The 17,816-nt window shown below is 32.8% G+C and overlaps 1 protein-coding gene across 1 annotated transcript; it reads left to right on the top strand.

The window, feature by feature from the left end:
* Positions 1-3,228: 3,228 nt before the first annotated feature.
* LOC148953363 (uncharacterized) lies at positions 3,229-14,773 on the top strand. The gene is made up of 3 exons (XM_089087644.1): positions 3,229-3,347; positions 11,336-11,471; positions 14,491-14,773. The coding sequence occupies exons 1-3, from the start codon at positions 3,269-3,271 to the stop codon at positions 14,771-14,773; spliced, it is 498 nt and encodes a 165-aa protein (XP_088943770.1). The 5' UTR covers positions 3,229-3,268.
* The last annotated feature ends 3,043 nt before the right edge of the window (positions 14,774-17,816 follow it).

The raw sequence follows: 17,816 nt of genomic DNA, 5'->3' as shown, positions 1-17,816 counted from the left end.
ATTGTTCGCATATAGGGTTTTTCAAAAGAAAGTGGGCGTATTTAGCATCTGCCGTCGGCTGGCGTGAAAATTTCAAGAGGTAGCTTCTTAGGGTCAAATTTTTGCTAGGAGGGGGGAGGGGCTGAAAGTTGCTCAGAAGTATTTTTTTTCAAACAGATTTGTAACATCCGTAGCTGGTTGGTTGAAGAGTAATCCCAATGCATAAAAAAATTAACAACAAAACAAAATTTAAATATTGGAAATATTGAAAAACTTTTATTAATATCTTGAAAAATGAATGTTGAACATTAAAACGCCGGCCTCCCAAAATTAAAACCCGCATACGCATAGTGGTTCCTCTTTAAATCAGACTTAAAAAGAACCAAAAAACATCTTTTGCTCAGCTGGCAGAGCGAGGGTTGTCGATTCGGGGGGGGGGGGGGCAAGGGCCATGCCCCTTGACTATCCAGATATGAAACCCTCTTGCCTCATCCCCTTTAAAAATGTTGGAGCTACTCCCCTGGCCAGAGCTATAGATAGCAACCAAGACTCACTGGTAAGAGAATCAGGATTCTTATCGTTTTATTAAGTTGTGACACCTAGGAGTAGTAGTTGTACTAGCAGTAGTAGTTGTAGCGGTAGTAGCATCAGTAGTACTATTAGCACACCCACAAACACACGCACAAGTACACACACAAAAACATACAAACACACACAAACACACATTTTTTATTTATTTTTTTAAAGAAATTAGTGTTTTTTTTTCAGATTGGTGTTTAGAACATAATTTTTTTTTAATTAGTGAATGAATTTTCAAAAATTGATGTTCGAAGTTCAGTTTTTTAAGAATTTACTATTTGGATTTCCTTTTTTTAAGAATTTAATGATGAGTATTTTTTAGTTCAATCTGTCAACATGTTCTTTTTTTTGTAACCTTTTCAAGTTTCTGTTAGACTGTTTTAGTTTTGTTTTGTGGTTTGAGTTGTGTATGTTATCTGTGATGGTATTTCTTATCTTATTAGTAGAGTGTTAATTGAAAAATCAGGATTTAATATGATTATTTTGCTAATTCAGACTTTTTTTCAGCTACAATTCTTAGTAGCAAAAGTAGTAGTAATAACAATAATAGTAGTTTCAAAAGTAGTAGAAGTAGCAGCAATGATGGCAGTAGATATAGTAGTGGTAGTAGTACCGGCTATAGTACTAGTATTCGTAGTAGCAGTGATAGTAGTAGTAGCGGTGGTAGTAATTATTTTAGTAGCATAAATATTTGTAGTAGTATTGGTCCTAGCAGTAGTGCTAATAGTAGAAGCAGTTGTGGTAGCGGTAGCAACAGTAGTGATAGTAGTAGTAGTAGTATTAGTAGAAGTGGTTGTTGTAGTAAATATAGTAGTAGTAGTTGTATCAGCAGTAGTACTACTAGTAGTAGTAGTAGTAGAAGAAGAAGTAATAGTAGTTGTAGTAGTAGTAGTATTAGTCATAGTAGTATTAATATTAGCAGCAGTTGTAGTATTGGGGGTAGTATTTGCCGTAATAGTAGTAATAGTTGGTGTAGTAGTAGCAGCAGTAGTAGAAGTAAAAAAGGAATTAATAGTAGCGATAGATGTAGCAGTAGTGGTACTAATAGTAGCATCAGTAGTGATGGTAGTAATAGTATTTGTAGCAGTAGTTGTGGCAGTAAGTGTAGTAGTAGTAGTAGCAGCAGCAGTAATAGCATTAGGAGTTGTAGTAGTTGTAGCAGTATTAGTTATAGTTATATTAATAGTAGTAGTTGCTGTAGTAGTGTGTGTGTGTGTGGGGGGGGTCGTAGCAGTAATAGTTGTAGTAGTATTAGTTTCTGTAGAGTTGTAGTGGTTTTCTTAACCTTTCTTATGTGTATTGTCGCAAATTTATGGTTTACTATGCTTCATGTTTTGACTGGTTGATACTTTTTCTTAGGCCTTTGTGGTTTGACTGAAGTTAAATTTGGGATTCTAGATGTTTACTTTGCTATTTCGGCATACACTGAGCCTTTGTATCCTTTCTAGCCTTTGTAGGCTACATAGGTTTCTTAGCCTTTGCAGGCGTGTGTTGTCTGAAGCCTTTGATTTTGGATGTTTAACTTGCTATGAGCTAAAATTTTTTAGCCTTTCGTAGGTGGATATTGTCTAAAACTTAAAATTGAGATGCTTAGATTGTTAGTTTGGATTTTTTCCAGCCTAACCTTATTCGAGTTCAAATTTTATGATTTAAAATATTCTTTTCTTGGTATTTTCTTGTTCGACTCTTTCTTCGTTTATTTCGAAGGTATGTTTCGCAAAAATATTGATTTGCTTTGTGCCATGCTTTGACCTGTGATATTGCGTTAGCTTAGGTAGCATAAATTTAACTTACATTTTCATAGCTTTAAGCTATGTTAGTTTATATTCGGCTAGCGGCACCAACCTGACCTCTATTAACCTATTCTAAAGCTATGAAAACATAAGTACGCCTTACTGTGGACACCTAGACACTACCAAGAAAAAATCTTCTACTGAGGAAAATAAGATAGGTGAGCCCAATTTGTATATACCACATCCTAAGAGGCACCAATAAAACTGCAGATTAATGGGCTTGGGGGAAAGGGACCCTTTTGACTTGAGCCTCCATTCAGTTTTGTGAGTCTATCCATAATTATAATAGTAATAAAAGCAATAATCATAATACCAGCAATGATAATATTAATAATAATATTAATAATAACAGCATTATTAATGGTAATAAAAATAATGATATTAATAGTGATAATGATAAGGCTCAAATAGTACTGTTGCTATATATAATAATTATGAAAAAATCTTTTCCGAAGGAATTTCTAGGCTTCTATAGACAGTACAAGGAAACGGGAGGACGGCGGTCAAGGGTTTATTTATTTATAATTGGAAAAATAGAGTATATGTAAGGTATCAATATTTTATCTCCCCACTTGTGGTCTGTTTTTAAAAAGAAATTATTTGGGTTGCAGAGCGGATGCTCTTAAAGAATGCGCTCAAAATCTATTTCTAGTCTACTCCTGGAGAGGGTTCTGAGCAACTACAAAGAGGCTTCGTCCACCCATGTTCCACCCATGTTCAGTAAAACTCAATTATCCAAAAATTACAAAGCAAGAAAACATAATTATATAGAGAACTAAAGTATCCTGGATTTAAATTCCTGATTGGTGGTTGGGTCGCTCCAGGTGGTATCGCAATAGTAAACAATAACCACTATACATACCAAGGTCAGTTGAGCCATACCAGATCAGTTTAAGCTCTTGCCTAAGTGTCAAATAATGAACCTCACATCCCTTGGAATACCTCCTATAGTCTATTACTATATCATAGTTTTGGCTGGTCCGGAATGGGCCTTAGGTAGGTCTTAGACGTTCTTTTCGATCTTATTTTCTCTTCTTTTTTAGCTTTAAACATTTAAACTCCAGTCTGGACTATATCTGAACATTGTTAAGATTTTACTGAACACTGACGTGTCAGAGAAGCATGATACACAAAAGAAAGTCTAAAAAGTTATGTCATATTTGTCGAAATGTGCAACGTCAAAACCGTTAAAGCTAATATGATTAAGTTAATCATTCCCTCTTTGAAAACAAGGTAACTGATTCACCGATACAGACTAAAATAATAGTTTCCGACCGCCTAACAAATGACACCAGGACTCAATCCCCTGTTCTCAGGATTTCAAGTCCAGTGCCCTATGTTCGAACTACAACCAGTTTCAGGTGATAAAGCACAATCTTAAAGATTTAATAAAAAGTAGGACCAGTTTATGAAAATATGGGTAGGAGTGAAGGGAAATATCTCTGATTAAAAAAGCGTGGATGCAACAAAATAATTTGCTTGAAAACCAGGTGACGCGTTTCATTTTTTTTTATTTCTAGTTAAGATAAAAAGAAATTTGGATTTCAAAATCCTTCCTATTCCCCCTAATTGCAACCCTGTTAATAAACGAGCTTAAATTGAACTTCAAAGTTCTGAACACGTTTCTATCCCCCGATTCCATGCAATTATTTCTCATGATTTTGAAGAAAAAAAAAATTAGCAATGTTGGTTTTAGAAAAGGCTATGAAATTGCTGTCATTGAAAGCAAAGATACTCTGTTTCTTCTTGATTAAATAAAAAAAACAAGTTTTTTAAACTGAAAGTAAGGAGCGACATTAAAACTTAAAACGAACAGAAATTATTCCGTATGTGAAAGGGGCTGTCCCCTCCTCAACGCCTCGCTCTTTACGCTAAAGTTTTTTATTGTTTTAAAAAATAAAGTTGTGAGACAGAGTCAAACTTTAGCGTAAAGAGCGAGGCGTTGAGGAGGGACAGCCCCTTTCATGACGGAATAATTTCTGTTCGTTTTAAGTTTTAATGTCGCTCCTCACTTTCAGTTTAAAAAACCTGTTTTTTTATTTAATTTCTGATCGTTTTTTAGTTAATGCAGCTTTTATTTGCATAAAAATTTTACTTTTCTTTTGCTAAATGGATGTCTTTACAAATTAACTTACGTAACTAACTTCTATATTCGTATATTTTTCTTCTGGCAAAAAATACAAAGTTGCAGATTTTTGCAGATATGAGCTTGAAAACTATGTAATAGGGTTTTCTGATACGCTGAATTCTGACGGTGTGATTTTCATTAAAATTCTTTCACTTGTAGGGGATGTTTCCCCCCCCCCTTTAAAAAATCGAGTCAATTTTCTCAGGCCTGTAGCCTTTGATGAGTAATACTAAACTTAATAAAATTTATATATTTAGGACCAGCATTATAAACACATTCTTTTGATACATTTATTGACATCAAAATTCCGTTTTTAAAAGTTTCGATTACTATTGAGCCGTATCGCTTGTTTTTTTATTGTTTTTTTATTACGTATATGTTATTACGTATATGAAGGGGTTCTCCCCTTAGTCAAAAACACCCTCTTTACTTTAAAAGTTAAAAAAAATTTTGATTAACAAAACCCTGAATCAAAAAGGCCGGTTAATTATAATATATAGCTATTTTGAAAACACTAAAAAAAACTGTAGCCTAAAGAGCGAGGTATTGACTTGGGGAAGAACCCCCTCACATACGTTATAATTTCTGTTTGTTTTAAGTTCTAATATTCCTTCTTACATTTCAGTTGAAAAAACTTGTTTTTCTTATTTAATTTCTGATCGTCTAATGATCGATTTAATTTCTAATACTTGGAAATCCGGCACCCCCTTCATAGAAATGTCTCTTACCCCAAAGAAACATCCTCCACGGAAATATTCTCCAGAGTAACCCCTCCTATAGCCCCCCCCCCCAGAAAAAATCCTTCCTGAAAATGGTTGTATACTTCCCAATAACCAATAAATAATGCTGGCAAGTCCGGCACCCCCTTCATGGCGATTTCCCTTCCCCCATTAAAACGTCCATCATGAACAGATCCTACAAAATAACCACTGACCCACCCTTCCCTCCCACAGCCCGAAAAAAAAACTCCTGAAAAATTCTGTATAATTCCCAATAAACAATACTATATGTTAACATTGGGTAAAGTTCATAACTTTTAGCCCTCCCTCTGGGAACTTCGGGAGATTAAGTCACCCTAAAAGACATATTTATCATATTTTCGACCATGCTGAACAAAATGGTTATCTCAAAATTTTGATCGGGTGACTTTGGGAAAAAAATGAGTGTGGGAGGGGCCTTGTTGCCCTCCATTTTTTTGGTCACTTAAAAAGGGACCTAGAACTTTTAATTTCCGTTCCAATGAGCCCTTCCACGATATTCTAGGACCACTGGGTCGATACGATCACCCCTGGGAAAAAAAAAACAACAAAAAACAAATAAACACTCATCCGTGATCTTTCTTCTGGCAAAAAATGTAAAATTCCACATTTTTGTAGATAGGAGCTTGAAAAATCTACAGTAGGGTTCTCTGATACGGTGAATATGATGGTGTGATTTTCATTAAAGTCCTAAAACTTTTAAGGGGTCTTTCCCCCTTTTTTTGAAAATCAGCCAAATTGTCTCAGGAGCGTAACTGTTGATGGGTAGCACTAGACTTGATGAAAGTTATATATTTAAAATCAACATAGAAATCTGATTCTTTTGATATATCTATTGGTATCAAAAACCCGTTTTCTAGAGTTTCGGTTACCATTGAGCCGGGTCGCTCCTTACTTACAGTTCGTTACCACGAACTGTTTGATGAAATTGAAATAAAAAAAACTTTTTTTTAAACCGAAAGTAAGGAACAACATTAGAAATTCAAACAATGGATATATATATATATATATATATATATATATATATATATATATATATATATATATATATATATATATATATATATATATATATATATATATATATATATATATATATATATATATATATATATATATATATATATATATATATATATATATATATATATATATATATATATATATATATATATATATATATATATATATATATATATATATATATATATATATATATATATATATATATATATATATATATATATATATATATATATATATATATATATATATATATATATATATATATATATATATATATAGTGTGTGTGTGTGTGTGTGTGTGTGTGTGTGTGTGTGTGTGTGTGTGTGTGTGTGTGTGTGTGTGTGTGTGTGTGTGTGTGTGTGTGTGTGTGTGTGTGTGTGTGTGTGTGTGTGTGTGTGTGTGTGTGTGTGTGTGTGTGTGTGTGTGTGTGTGTGTGTGTGTGTGTGTGTGTGTGTGTGTGTGTGTGTGTGTGTGTGTGTGTGTGTGTGTGTGTGTGTGTGTGTGTGTGTGTGTGTGTGTGTGTGTGTGTGTGTGGGGGGGGCGTAGGGAGAGGGCAGAGGGGCAGCCCCCCCCCCTAGACCTTCAAATTTACGTTAGATATGGCTGAAAAAGCAGATGGTTGGAAAAGCAAAGAGATGGGGTAATGAGAAGAGGCCAGCCTCTACTCTATACGGAATTATTTCTGTTCGTTTTCAGTTTTAAAGTTGCTCCTTACATTCAGTTGAAAAAAGTTTTTAACAAAAATTTAATTTCTAATCTTTTTTCCAAATTATGTAAAGAAATATCCTTTCCCCCGTGTGTAATTTGTCCTGAAATAATTCCCCATGGAAACTCTCTCCCAACCACAGAAAACTCTCCCCGTGAAAAATCCATGAAGAAATTCCCCCTTCGCCAGTAGTGTAACTTAGTGCTTGAAGCCCTTTCTCCATGGACTATGGGGTTCATGTCATCCCCAAAAGCATAGTTTTGGAGGCTTTCAGCTATGATAAATCATATAGCTATCTCAAAATTTTGATCAGATGACTTTGGGGACAACAGGGGCTTATGAAGGAGGCTAGTTACCCCCCGATTTTTCTCGTTACTTAAAAAGGGCACTGGAACTTTTGATTTCTGATCTAATGACCCCTCTCCTGATGGTCTAGGATTACTGGCTTAGTATGATTATTCGGTGGAGTATTAAAAAAAAGTAATAATAGTAAACATGTATCCGTGATCTTTTTTCTGGCCAAAAAAAGCAAAATTTAATGTTTTTGTATGTAGGAGCTTAAAACCTCTACAACAGGTCTTTCTGATATGATGAATCTGATGGTATGATTTTCATTGGAATTACTTCAGTTTTAAGGGGTGTTTTCACCCTTTCCCAAAAAATGGACAAATTTTCTTAGGCCCGTTACTTTTGATGGGTTAAATTAAACTTGATCAATTTAATACATTTGAATCAAAATAAAAAATTGACTCTATTGATGCATCCATGTTTATCAAATCTTTTTTTTTAGAATTTTGGCTGCTATTACAGCTAGGCACTTACTCCTTACTTATAGTTTGCTACAACAAACTGTTCAATAAGGCTCCAAAGCAATAAAACATGAACAGATGAGAAGAACCAAACGGTAGTCTTATAAAATGAATTTTTCTAGGCTCTAGCTTTAAGATTGCTGTCGTTTTTTGTAATTAAATAAAAAAAAAACAAGTTTTTTAAAAGGAAAGTAAGAAGCGACAATAAAACTTAAAACGAACAGAAATTATTCCGTATATGGAAGGGGCTGTCCCTGCCCCAACGCCTCGCTCTTTACGCTAAAGTTTTTATTGTTTTAAAAAATAAAGTTGTGAGACAGAGTCAAACTTTAGCGTAAATAGCGAGGCGTTGAGGAGGGGACTGCCCCTTTCATATACTGAGTGATTTCAGTTCGTTTTAACTTTTAATGTCGCTCCTTACTTTCAGTTTAAAAAACTTTTTTTTTTATTTAATTTTTGAACTTTTTTGAACAAATGCAGGTTTTGATCTTGGCGCACCGTACATGAATAATTAAAACAAAATTTTCATATAAATTTACTTTTATTTAGTTAAATTTCTTTCTCGAAACTTGTTTAATTTTATTTACGAGCGTTTTTATTAGTAATAAATATACGTAACTTACGAATTAACTTACGTAAAAAACTTCTATATTCATATATTTTTAATACGTTTATTATGGGGTTCGCTCCCTAGTCAATACCTTGCTCTTTAAGCGAAAGTTCGAATTTTGTTCCAATTCTTTAAAAACGACCCCTTAATCACAAAGGCCGCTAATTAGAAAAAATAGCTCTTATGAAAGTAATAAAAATCTTTGGCTTAAAGAGCGAGGTATTGACTATGGTGTGAACCTAATCATATGTGTAATATTTTCTGTTCGTTTAAAGTTTCGATGTTGCTGCTGTTGCAGTTGAAATACTTGTTTTTTTATATTAAATTTCTGATCTTTTTTTAAATAATGCTGGGAAGTCCGGCGTCCCCTTCATAGCAATGTCCCTTCCCCCATGAAAACTTCCTTCCTGGAAAGATCCTCCCACATAACCCTCGACCCACCCACCCCCCCACTACCAGGAAAAATCTCCCCTGAAAACGTCTGTATACTTCCAAATAACCAATACTATATGTTAACATTGGGTAAAGTTCATAACTTTCAGTCCTCCCCCCGGGAACTTAGGGGGATTAAGTCATCCTAAAAGACATAATTATAATATTTTCGAACATTCTGAATAAAATGGCTATCTCAACAAATGGCTTGATCGGAGGACTGTGGGAAAACAATTAGTGCGGTAAGAGACCTATTTACCCTCTATTTTTTTTGTCACTTATAAAGAGCAATAGAACCGCCAATGTTCAATCCAATGAGCGCTTTTGAGATATTCTAGGACCACTGGGTGGACACGATCACCCCTGGGGGAAAAAAACAAACAAACAAATAAACACGCACCCGTGATCTTTCTTCTGGCAAAAAATGCAAAATTCCACATTTTTGCAGATGGGAGCTTGAAACCTCAACAGTAGGGTTCTCTGATACGTGGAATATGATGGTGTGATTTATATTAAGGTTCTATAATTTTTAGGGGGTCTTTCCCCCTTTTTTCGAAAATCAGCCAAATTTTCTCAGGCACCTAATTTTTGATGGGTAGGATTAAACTTTATGAAACCTATATATTTGAAATCAGCATTAAAATCTGATTCTTTTTATGTATCTATTTGTATCAAAATTCCATTTTCTAGAGTTTCGGTTACCATTGAGCCGGGTCGCTTCTTTCTTACAGTTCGTTATCACGAACTGTTTGAAAATGAAGATGGTAAACTTTCGCTATCTACATCATGAAAAAATATATATTTAATGTAGAAGCAACAATGCATCTATCTTTTTCATTTGTTTTTCGGGGGGAGGGGTTACTCCCCCTCAAATACACCATAGTTTCTGTTTGTTTTATGTTTCAATTTAGCTCCTTATCTCCGAATAATTTTTTTAATTTGATTTGTGATGATTTTTCAGACAATACCTCGAAATCCCCCTTCCCTGTGTAAAATTTCTCCTGAAAAGGCCCCCCAGAAACTTTCTTTTCTATGGAAAACTCTCCCGTCAAAACCCGCTCCCCTCTTTCGAAAATCCTCCATAAAAAGATGTTCATATATTTCCCAACAGAAAACCGTGACTGAAAAAAAACGAGCAATAAGGAACTTGAAGCCTTGACTTTATAATTTGAAATTCCACGCTCTACTGACTGAACTAACAGGGCTGGTAATTCACTATTAATTTATTAGCTGTTGTAACACATCAACTGCGTAACTTACAGTCTATTCCCCAGGGGCTGTGGGGGGTCAGATCATCACCAAAAGCATACTTAATGGACCTTTTAACTATGGTTAACGACATGGTGATCTTCAAATTTTAATCGGACGACTTTGGAAGAAGGAGACAAGGGGGAGGGAAACTAGTTGCCCTGTATAATTTTTAATAACTTAAAACGGTCACCAACATCCGTCCGTGATTTTCTTTCTGACAAAAAAAAAAAATGCAAATTCCTCATTTTTTTAGATAAAGCTTAAAACTTCTACAACAAGGTTTTCTTGCACACTGAACCTGATTGTACGACTTTCATTAAATTTACTTGATTTTTGGCTAGGGTTTTTCCCTTCTTTGAAGTTAGGTAATATTTTCTGGCCCGTATCCTTTGTTGAGAAGCACTTAATTCAATGATTATTATGCATTTAGAATCAGTGTAAAAAGCTGACAATTTAAATGCATTCATTGGTATCAAAATCGCATTTCTTAGAGTTGCAGTTACTATTGACCCGCGTCGCTCCTTACTAAAGTTCGTTACCACGAACTGTTTGAAAACTCTTTTTGGGGGTCAAGGCGTGATTGCAGAGATATTGACTTAAAATTTAGTTGAAACCTCAATTTTTCAATGAAAATATTTAGTTATTACCAAAATAACCCCAACACACCTGAGAGCAAGGCAGCTACGAACACTCCTCCTCCATCCCGATATATTTATAGTTTCTTGTTTACGCCCTCCTAAGAGGTTCCCATTTCACTTAAACCTTTTCTTATGACATCCTCCACTCTATTCAGGGACGACCGGCTTTTGTTTGGCCCTAGGCGGTTGGTCAAGAAGAACAATCTCTGACTGTCTGTCATCCTTCATACGCAGAATGCATCCAAGCTGTATCATCCTTTCTTCCATTACGGCACTCGGTAATGGTATTGAACCAGATTTTTTGTACAACTTACAATTTGAGATACGTTCAGTTTGTCAGGTACCCAAAACAATCCTAGCCGATTTTTCTGGAATACATCTAGGAAGCTACAAAACAAGAAAATGCATTTGAATATTTCTTCATTTTCTACGGAGGGAGGTATAACCAAGTATCTTCATAAGGAGGAAAACCACAGGAGAAAGAACACTTTTTATTCCATTTTCAAAAGAATTTCTTCTACATAGTCTGTGAGAAGCCAAACCGCAAATGATCTTTCCTCAAATGACGAGTAATGTCAAATCACATGTGTCAGTGTTATTTTGCATTACCTGAGTTGTTTTTTAGGTCCAGAACGGGCAAAGAACTGCAAGTTGCTTCAAGAGTATGGACCAGAGAAAGGATCTCTAGAAAGGAATCAGCGATCATTGTTTAGCAGAGCTTCATTTAGAGCACAAACGCAGAACAATGAGAATGTAACAAGGTAATTATAATAATACACTTTGTAAGCGTGCAAACATAGGCTTATTATAAAATTATTGCAATTTCGAGGAATTAATAGATTTTTCCCTTTCCTTTTGAATATCTTTTTTGTACCAAACTTTATCGCCACAAAGAGAGAATGAGGAAAAACGACAGGAAATTTCGCCAGGGTTCATAAAACGCAAATGACGCAATACGCTTACAAAGTTTTTATGGTTCGGAGAGGGGAAAGGGGGCAGAAGTCAATCTCCTGATTGATATACCTTCTGTTTGTTTAAGCTTTAGTCTAAAATACATTTTATTTCCACTCATTTTAAGAATCATTTATTCATTTATATCATTGCCTGTAATCTTTATGTTTGGTAAGATCATTTATTTTGCTTTATATTTGTTTTGGGTTTCATATTGTCTCTAAAAGTATTTTGTGGTCCTTTCGAGTTTAAATTATTGTAGAAACTTATTTCTTCTGGTCTCAGGTTTAAAGGGCCCCTTACTTTTCTTTGAAAACTCCTTTTTCGGAAAGTTATTTTTCAATTAGTGTGAGAAATAGACTTACCTTTAGAATCAGAATTTCATTCTGAATCCAAATTCTGATGCAATTTAAACACCTCCTTAGAGAATAATCAAAATTTACTTAGAACATAGGAAGATTCTCCTTTTTTCTATAAAATTTTCAACCAATTTTGAGCGTATTTTTCGATTAATTAACATACATTTTAGAATGTTATCAAATAGACAGATAAAGCTGAGTCTTAACTATTGTATGATAGAAGAGTTGTCGGTATATTTTTCTATTAATTGATAATTGAGATAGCTGAGATGTAGACTTACCTTTAGAATCAGAGTTTCATTCTGTTTCCAAATGTAACATTCATTTCCATCACAAGTTTTAAGTTAAGTTAGGGTGCAAAAATGTATTTTCTATACGTGACTCTTTGCTTTGAATTGATTTAACAGCAACAAGCAAGAAAACGGTAATATGCACATTAAATGCAGTTAAACCTTTTAGTGTGAACACCACTGAACAAGGTGGGGGGGGGCAAAACTCTTTTGACTGAAATGAATGCTATTTCTGGAATCAGAATGAAATTCTACTTCTAAAAGTATGTCTATTTCTTAGGTATGTCAGTAACCAGATAAATTAAAAAAATTTTCCAAATTGTCACTTTACGCCAAAATATAGAAACCATAGGATTGCTGATAAATACAATACCAAACACTGACACTGGGATGTGAACCTTGATTTCTTGAAATATCTGGTATGACTGGCAAATCAAATTAGGTGAAGAGTTAACTGTGAAGGTAAAATTCTTCAGGTCTTAAGACTTCTAAACTCTATAGAAGCTACTAGCAGGGATGAGGAATCTGATGCTACTTAATATTGAAGGAAGATGAAAAGATTCTTGTGAAACAGTGGGGCAAAAGTGCCAAGAGCTGTAATGTTTTTAATTTGCTTTGAAAACATTTTATCAAATGTGGGAGAGATATTGCGTAGACCTACTTAGACAAATTAAATGTCAAGAATACCAAGTAGCCTACCAAGTATCAAGTAAAAAGTACCAAGAGCTGTAATGTTTTTGATTTGCTTTGAAAACATTTTATCAAATGTGAGAGACATATTGCGTAGACCTACTTAGACAAATTAAAGGATACCAAGTATCAAGTATAAAGTATCATGAGCTGTAATGTTTTAATTTGCTTTGAAAACATTTTATCAAATGTGGGAGAGATATTGCGTGGACCTACTTAGACAAATTAAAGGATACGAAGTATCAAGTATAAAGTACCATGAACTGTAATGTTTTTAATTTGCTTTGAAAACATTTTATCAAATGTGGGAGAGATATTGCGTAGACCTACTTAGACAAATTAAAGGATATCAAGTATCAAGTATAAAGTACCATGAACTGTAATGTCTTTAATTTGCTTTGAAACCATTTTATCAAATGTGGGAGAGATATTGCGTAGACCTACTTAGACAAATTAAAGGATACCAAGTATCAAGTATAAAGTACCATGAACTGTAATGTTTTAATTTGCTTTGAAAACATTTTATCAAATGTGGGAGATATATTGCGTAGACCTACTTAGACAAATTAAAGGGCAAAATTACCAAGTATCAAGTATCAAGTAAAAAGTACCAAGAGCTGTAATGTTTTTAGTTTGCTTTGAAAACATTTTATAAAATATGAAAGAGATATTGCGTAGACCTATTTAGATAAATTAAAGGGCAAAATTACCAAGTACCGAGTATCAAGTAAAAAGTACCAAAAGCTGTAATGTTTTTAATTTGCTTTGGAAACATTTTATAAGATATGGGAGAAATTTTGCGTAGACCTACTTAATCAAATTAAAGGGTAAAGTTAGTCGCAATTCAAGTCTTGAATTGCCGTGATATACGAAGGAGTATTTATTATGCTTACAGAAATTTAAAGTTAGTACCTGAAACACAACATAAGGTCCCCTACGTGTAAGGAATTAAAATTGGACTTATTTTAAGTCGTTTATTGAGATGATTCAGTTAATTAAATTATTTTAAAATATAATTAAAGAGTGCCTTTAAAACTTAAAACAAATACAAATTCTTTTACTATTTCTTACAGCGGATAAAAGTCACATTTATTTAATTTTCAGAAAGGATAAGTCAATTAAAAAAGCTTCTCTTAAAAATTTAAGCACTTTCGATTAGATTTGGGACTAGGAAGACTTTTTTTTAACAAATAGTTTTTTTTCTAAGAAAGAATGACCTACATCGGTATTAATTTTTTTTTTTTTTAGATCATTGTCGATTCTTCAGCTTCAAATTGATTCTACCGGCCTCCATTCAAATCGCAAATAGGGCTCGCGAGAATTCTAAATTGTAAAAGGGATCAATGTCTAAACACAATAATTTACTGTTTTGTAAACCAAGGAAAAGTTTTCAAAGTTTTGCTGTTACTGTAGCGGTACTTAATTGTTTATTTAGACTTCTATTTTTAAACTTTTATTTTAAATTTTTATTTTTTAACTTGTATTTTTAGTCAGAATTCAGAAACTGGAACCTCAGAGCCACCGTATATAATACGACTTCTTGCTGATGATCGTACTTTCGGATTTAGTGAACTTCTTGAATCGATGGGAACTATTATTGTTCTAACAGCACAAGCTATTGATACCAGCAATCAAACCTACCCTAACCCGTTACCGCGTTGGGCACGTTTCAAAGGAGCGGGATATGGTACAATGTTTTTTGCTAAGATCATCCACGCTTGGCTTGGTGGAACTCAAATATTGTTCAGCAAAATTGCTGCAGAACTATGCTAATCCAACGTGATATATATATATATATATATATATATATATATATATATATATATATATATATATATATATATATATATATATATATATATATATATATATATATATATACACACTATATATATATATATATATATATATATATATATATATATATATATAGTGAGAAACATCCACAAAAGGCATGGGTCTTCACAACCTAGTGTTTTATGGTCTATCCCATTGTAAGTTTCTGCTGATTGTGGTTGAGCTTTCCTGAAGCTTGTAAAAACAATCTCCAAATCTTGTTTTCTGTGATGTAAGAATAATAAGAAAATGGGAAATTTTGATGCCCTAGTTCTTCTCGCCGTAGCTTGAAGGTGTTTAAAAAAGAAGCCGTTCTTATATCTAACTGGACACAGATAGTGTCGAGAAATCTGAATTGTTTTGAAGCTCTTAAACATCCTCGGATAATCTAATCATCTATCATTATATTTTCCGCAAGAACGCTCAATTTTGCGAACAGTGAATTTTCAGGAAATCCAAAACATGATTATTACGTTTAACAAAGACGAATAAATACATAGAAAAAAACAAACTTAGAAGCCAAAACAAGTTGATTTCTCTGAATCCCCACGGTTAACTTGAAAAGTTAGTTTTGAGTTTTACTCATAACTTCTTCTTTTCCTTCTCTTTTTTGAGCACTGTGGACGGCTTGGTGGAGGTCAGTGCAGAAATATCTGCTGTCATGTTTCTCTTCAGCTGGCTGAAAATCCCCCTCGTTTTGTTTCTAATTTATTTTACCGTGTTTTTTCTTCGTAGCTTTTCATTATTGTTAAATATTGTGCATTGCCAGTGTGGTCTTATAACGTGTTTAATATAAATATGCATTTGTAGCCTGTAAATTTGGTATGGCAACGTAGACCAATTTTATTGAGTGAGTAGGACTTGGTCGAAGTTAACATTTTCTGTGTCATTATTGTTGTTATCTGTGATAATATATTTTATATAGCTGTGTTTGATTTGACCTATTCCAAAATTGACCTTCTCCAAATTGACCTATTGCTAAAACCAAATTTTAGTTAGTAAATGTATGCAGGTGGATAGATCACTATGTGTATACTTAGAATCAAGTTGCTATGTTTTTGCTTTAAGTCTAATATACATTTGTGTCATATTTATATATTTAATAAATTATTTTTATTAATATTTTTTCCAACAAAATGAGGTATTGATATGTTTAAAAAACAAGTAACAACCCCTTGTAGTTACTAGAATAAATAGAGGTTGTTTTCATCTTCAGAAACAGGCAGGACATTTTATTAGAATTTTATCGAGTTGTTTAACTCATGAAAAAGCTTTTAATCATTGTCTGAAGAATAGGCTGGATTAAATCTGAACAGGTATTGATTATATCGATCCAATTTTAGTCTAACCACTACTGTTTATTACTGAGTTTACAGCATCTGAATAAACCACTAGGCGAGAACTGTTGAGGTAGGTTCGAAGGAGTTTCTGCGGCGAAACAAGAACTCTGGTTTCGTGTACTCGAGTAAGTGATGCCACATAAAGCTATATTTGAGAGCAAACTATGGACGCATTGTTAAAGTGGTCTCAAAGATCATAAAAATGACCGTATATGTACTATAGCTGTTGACACATATACCTGTTGACATTTGAAATTATACTTGGTATGTTTGATAATTTTGTAAATTGGAAAGGCAAAATATACCATAAGCTTACATTAAGTCAAATTATATATATATATATATATATATATATATATATATATATATATATATATATATATATATATATATATATATATATATATATATATATATATATATATATATATATATATATATATATATATACATATATATATATATATATATACATACATATATATATATATATTTATATATATATATATATATATATATATATATATATATATATATATATATATATATATATATATATATATATATATATATATATATATATATATATATATATATATATATATATATATATATATATATATATATATATATATATATATATATATATATATATATATATATATATATATATATATATATATATATATATATATATATATATATATATATATATATATGTTCAGTCGAAATTTTAGATACATAGTACTCATACTCAGTAAATAAGATTAATAATCAAATTATGACAAACTCAACTGGTTATATGATCACATTTATTGTTTTGAAACTTCAGAGTTGGCCCACAAAAGGCTTTGTATTCAATCGACTTACCTGGCATGTTTACTTGAACAATGATTGTTTTTCTCCAAACAGCTTGAATCTTTCGAGAAAAATAGACTGAACCAAAAGGATCCTACTCAATGAAAATGAAATATGAAATGAAAGCCTGGTATATATAAATTTTTAGCATAACGACAAAAAAACAAACAAGGAAACAATTCCAGCTGTATTAATTCGTGACGTCCTATTTATTTATTTCGTTTTTAGACAACAAATCAGAATTTTTTTTATAGTTTATCTTGACTTCGATTTATCTAAACAAGATTCTTTTAATAAAATAAAACATCAACATAGGCGTATCTTCATGGATGTCTACAGGATGAGGTAAGGAAAGCATCTGCCATACCAAAGTTTTTCAGATTAATTGAAGTCAAGATTATCTGTTCCCTACAATATTTTGCTATTATTCCAAAACAAAAGATTAATTTGGTATTTTGCCGACAGGCTGAATATTACAGATCTTCAGCAATTTTATCCATGGCCACCACCTCACACCTCTTTCATTTATGGTTTTTGCTTTCTCCACTTTCCTTTTCTTCATTTTCTTCTTTTTCACATATGATCTGTCACTCAAATACTCGCTGTAAAACTCCCTTCCCCTATCTAACAACAATATTATACTTACAAAATAGCAGTAGACTATAACTGTTAATATTTTCCTTTCCTACACAAAATTTACCCAGTCGATACCATATATCCCTATTTTTACAAACCTCGCTATTTTTACAAACAAGCCGCCTGAGGCCAACACAGCTACGCAA

The sequence above is a fragment of the Artemia sp. Qi Xiang Cuo genome, chromosome 4 (genome assembly GCF_049724085.1).
Source record: "Artemia sp. Qi Xiang Cuo chromosome 4, ASM4972408v1, whole genome shotgun sequence".
NCBI lineage: Eukaryota > Metazoa > Arthropoda > Branchiopoda > Anostraca > Artemiidae > Artemia > Artemia sp. Qi Xiang Cuo.
Note: the sequence above shows the minus strand (reverse complement) of the source record. Positions and strands in the feature narration are given on the sequence as shown.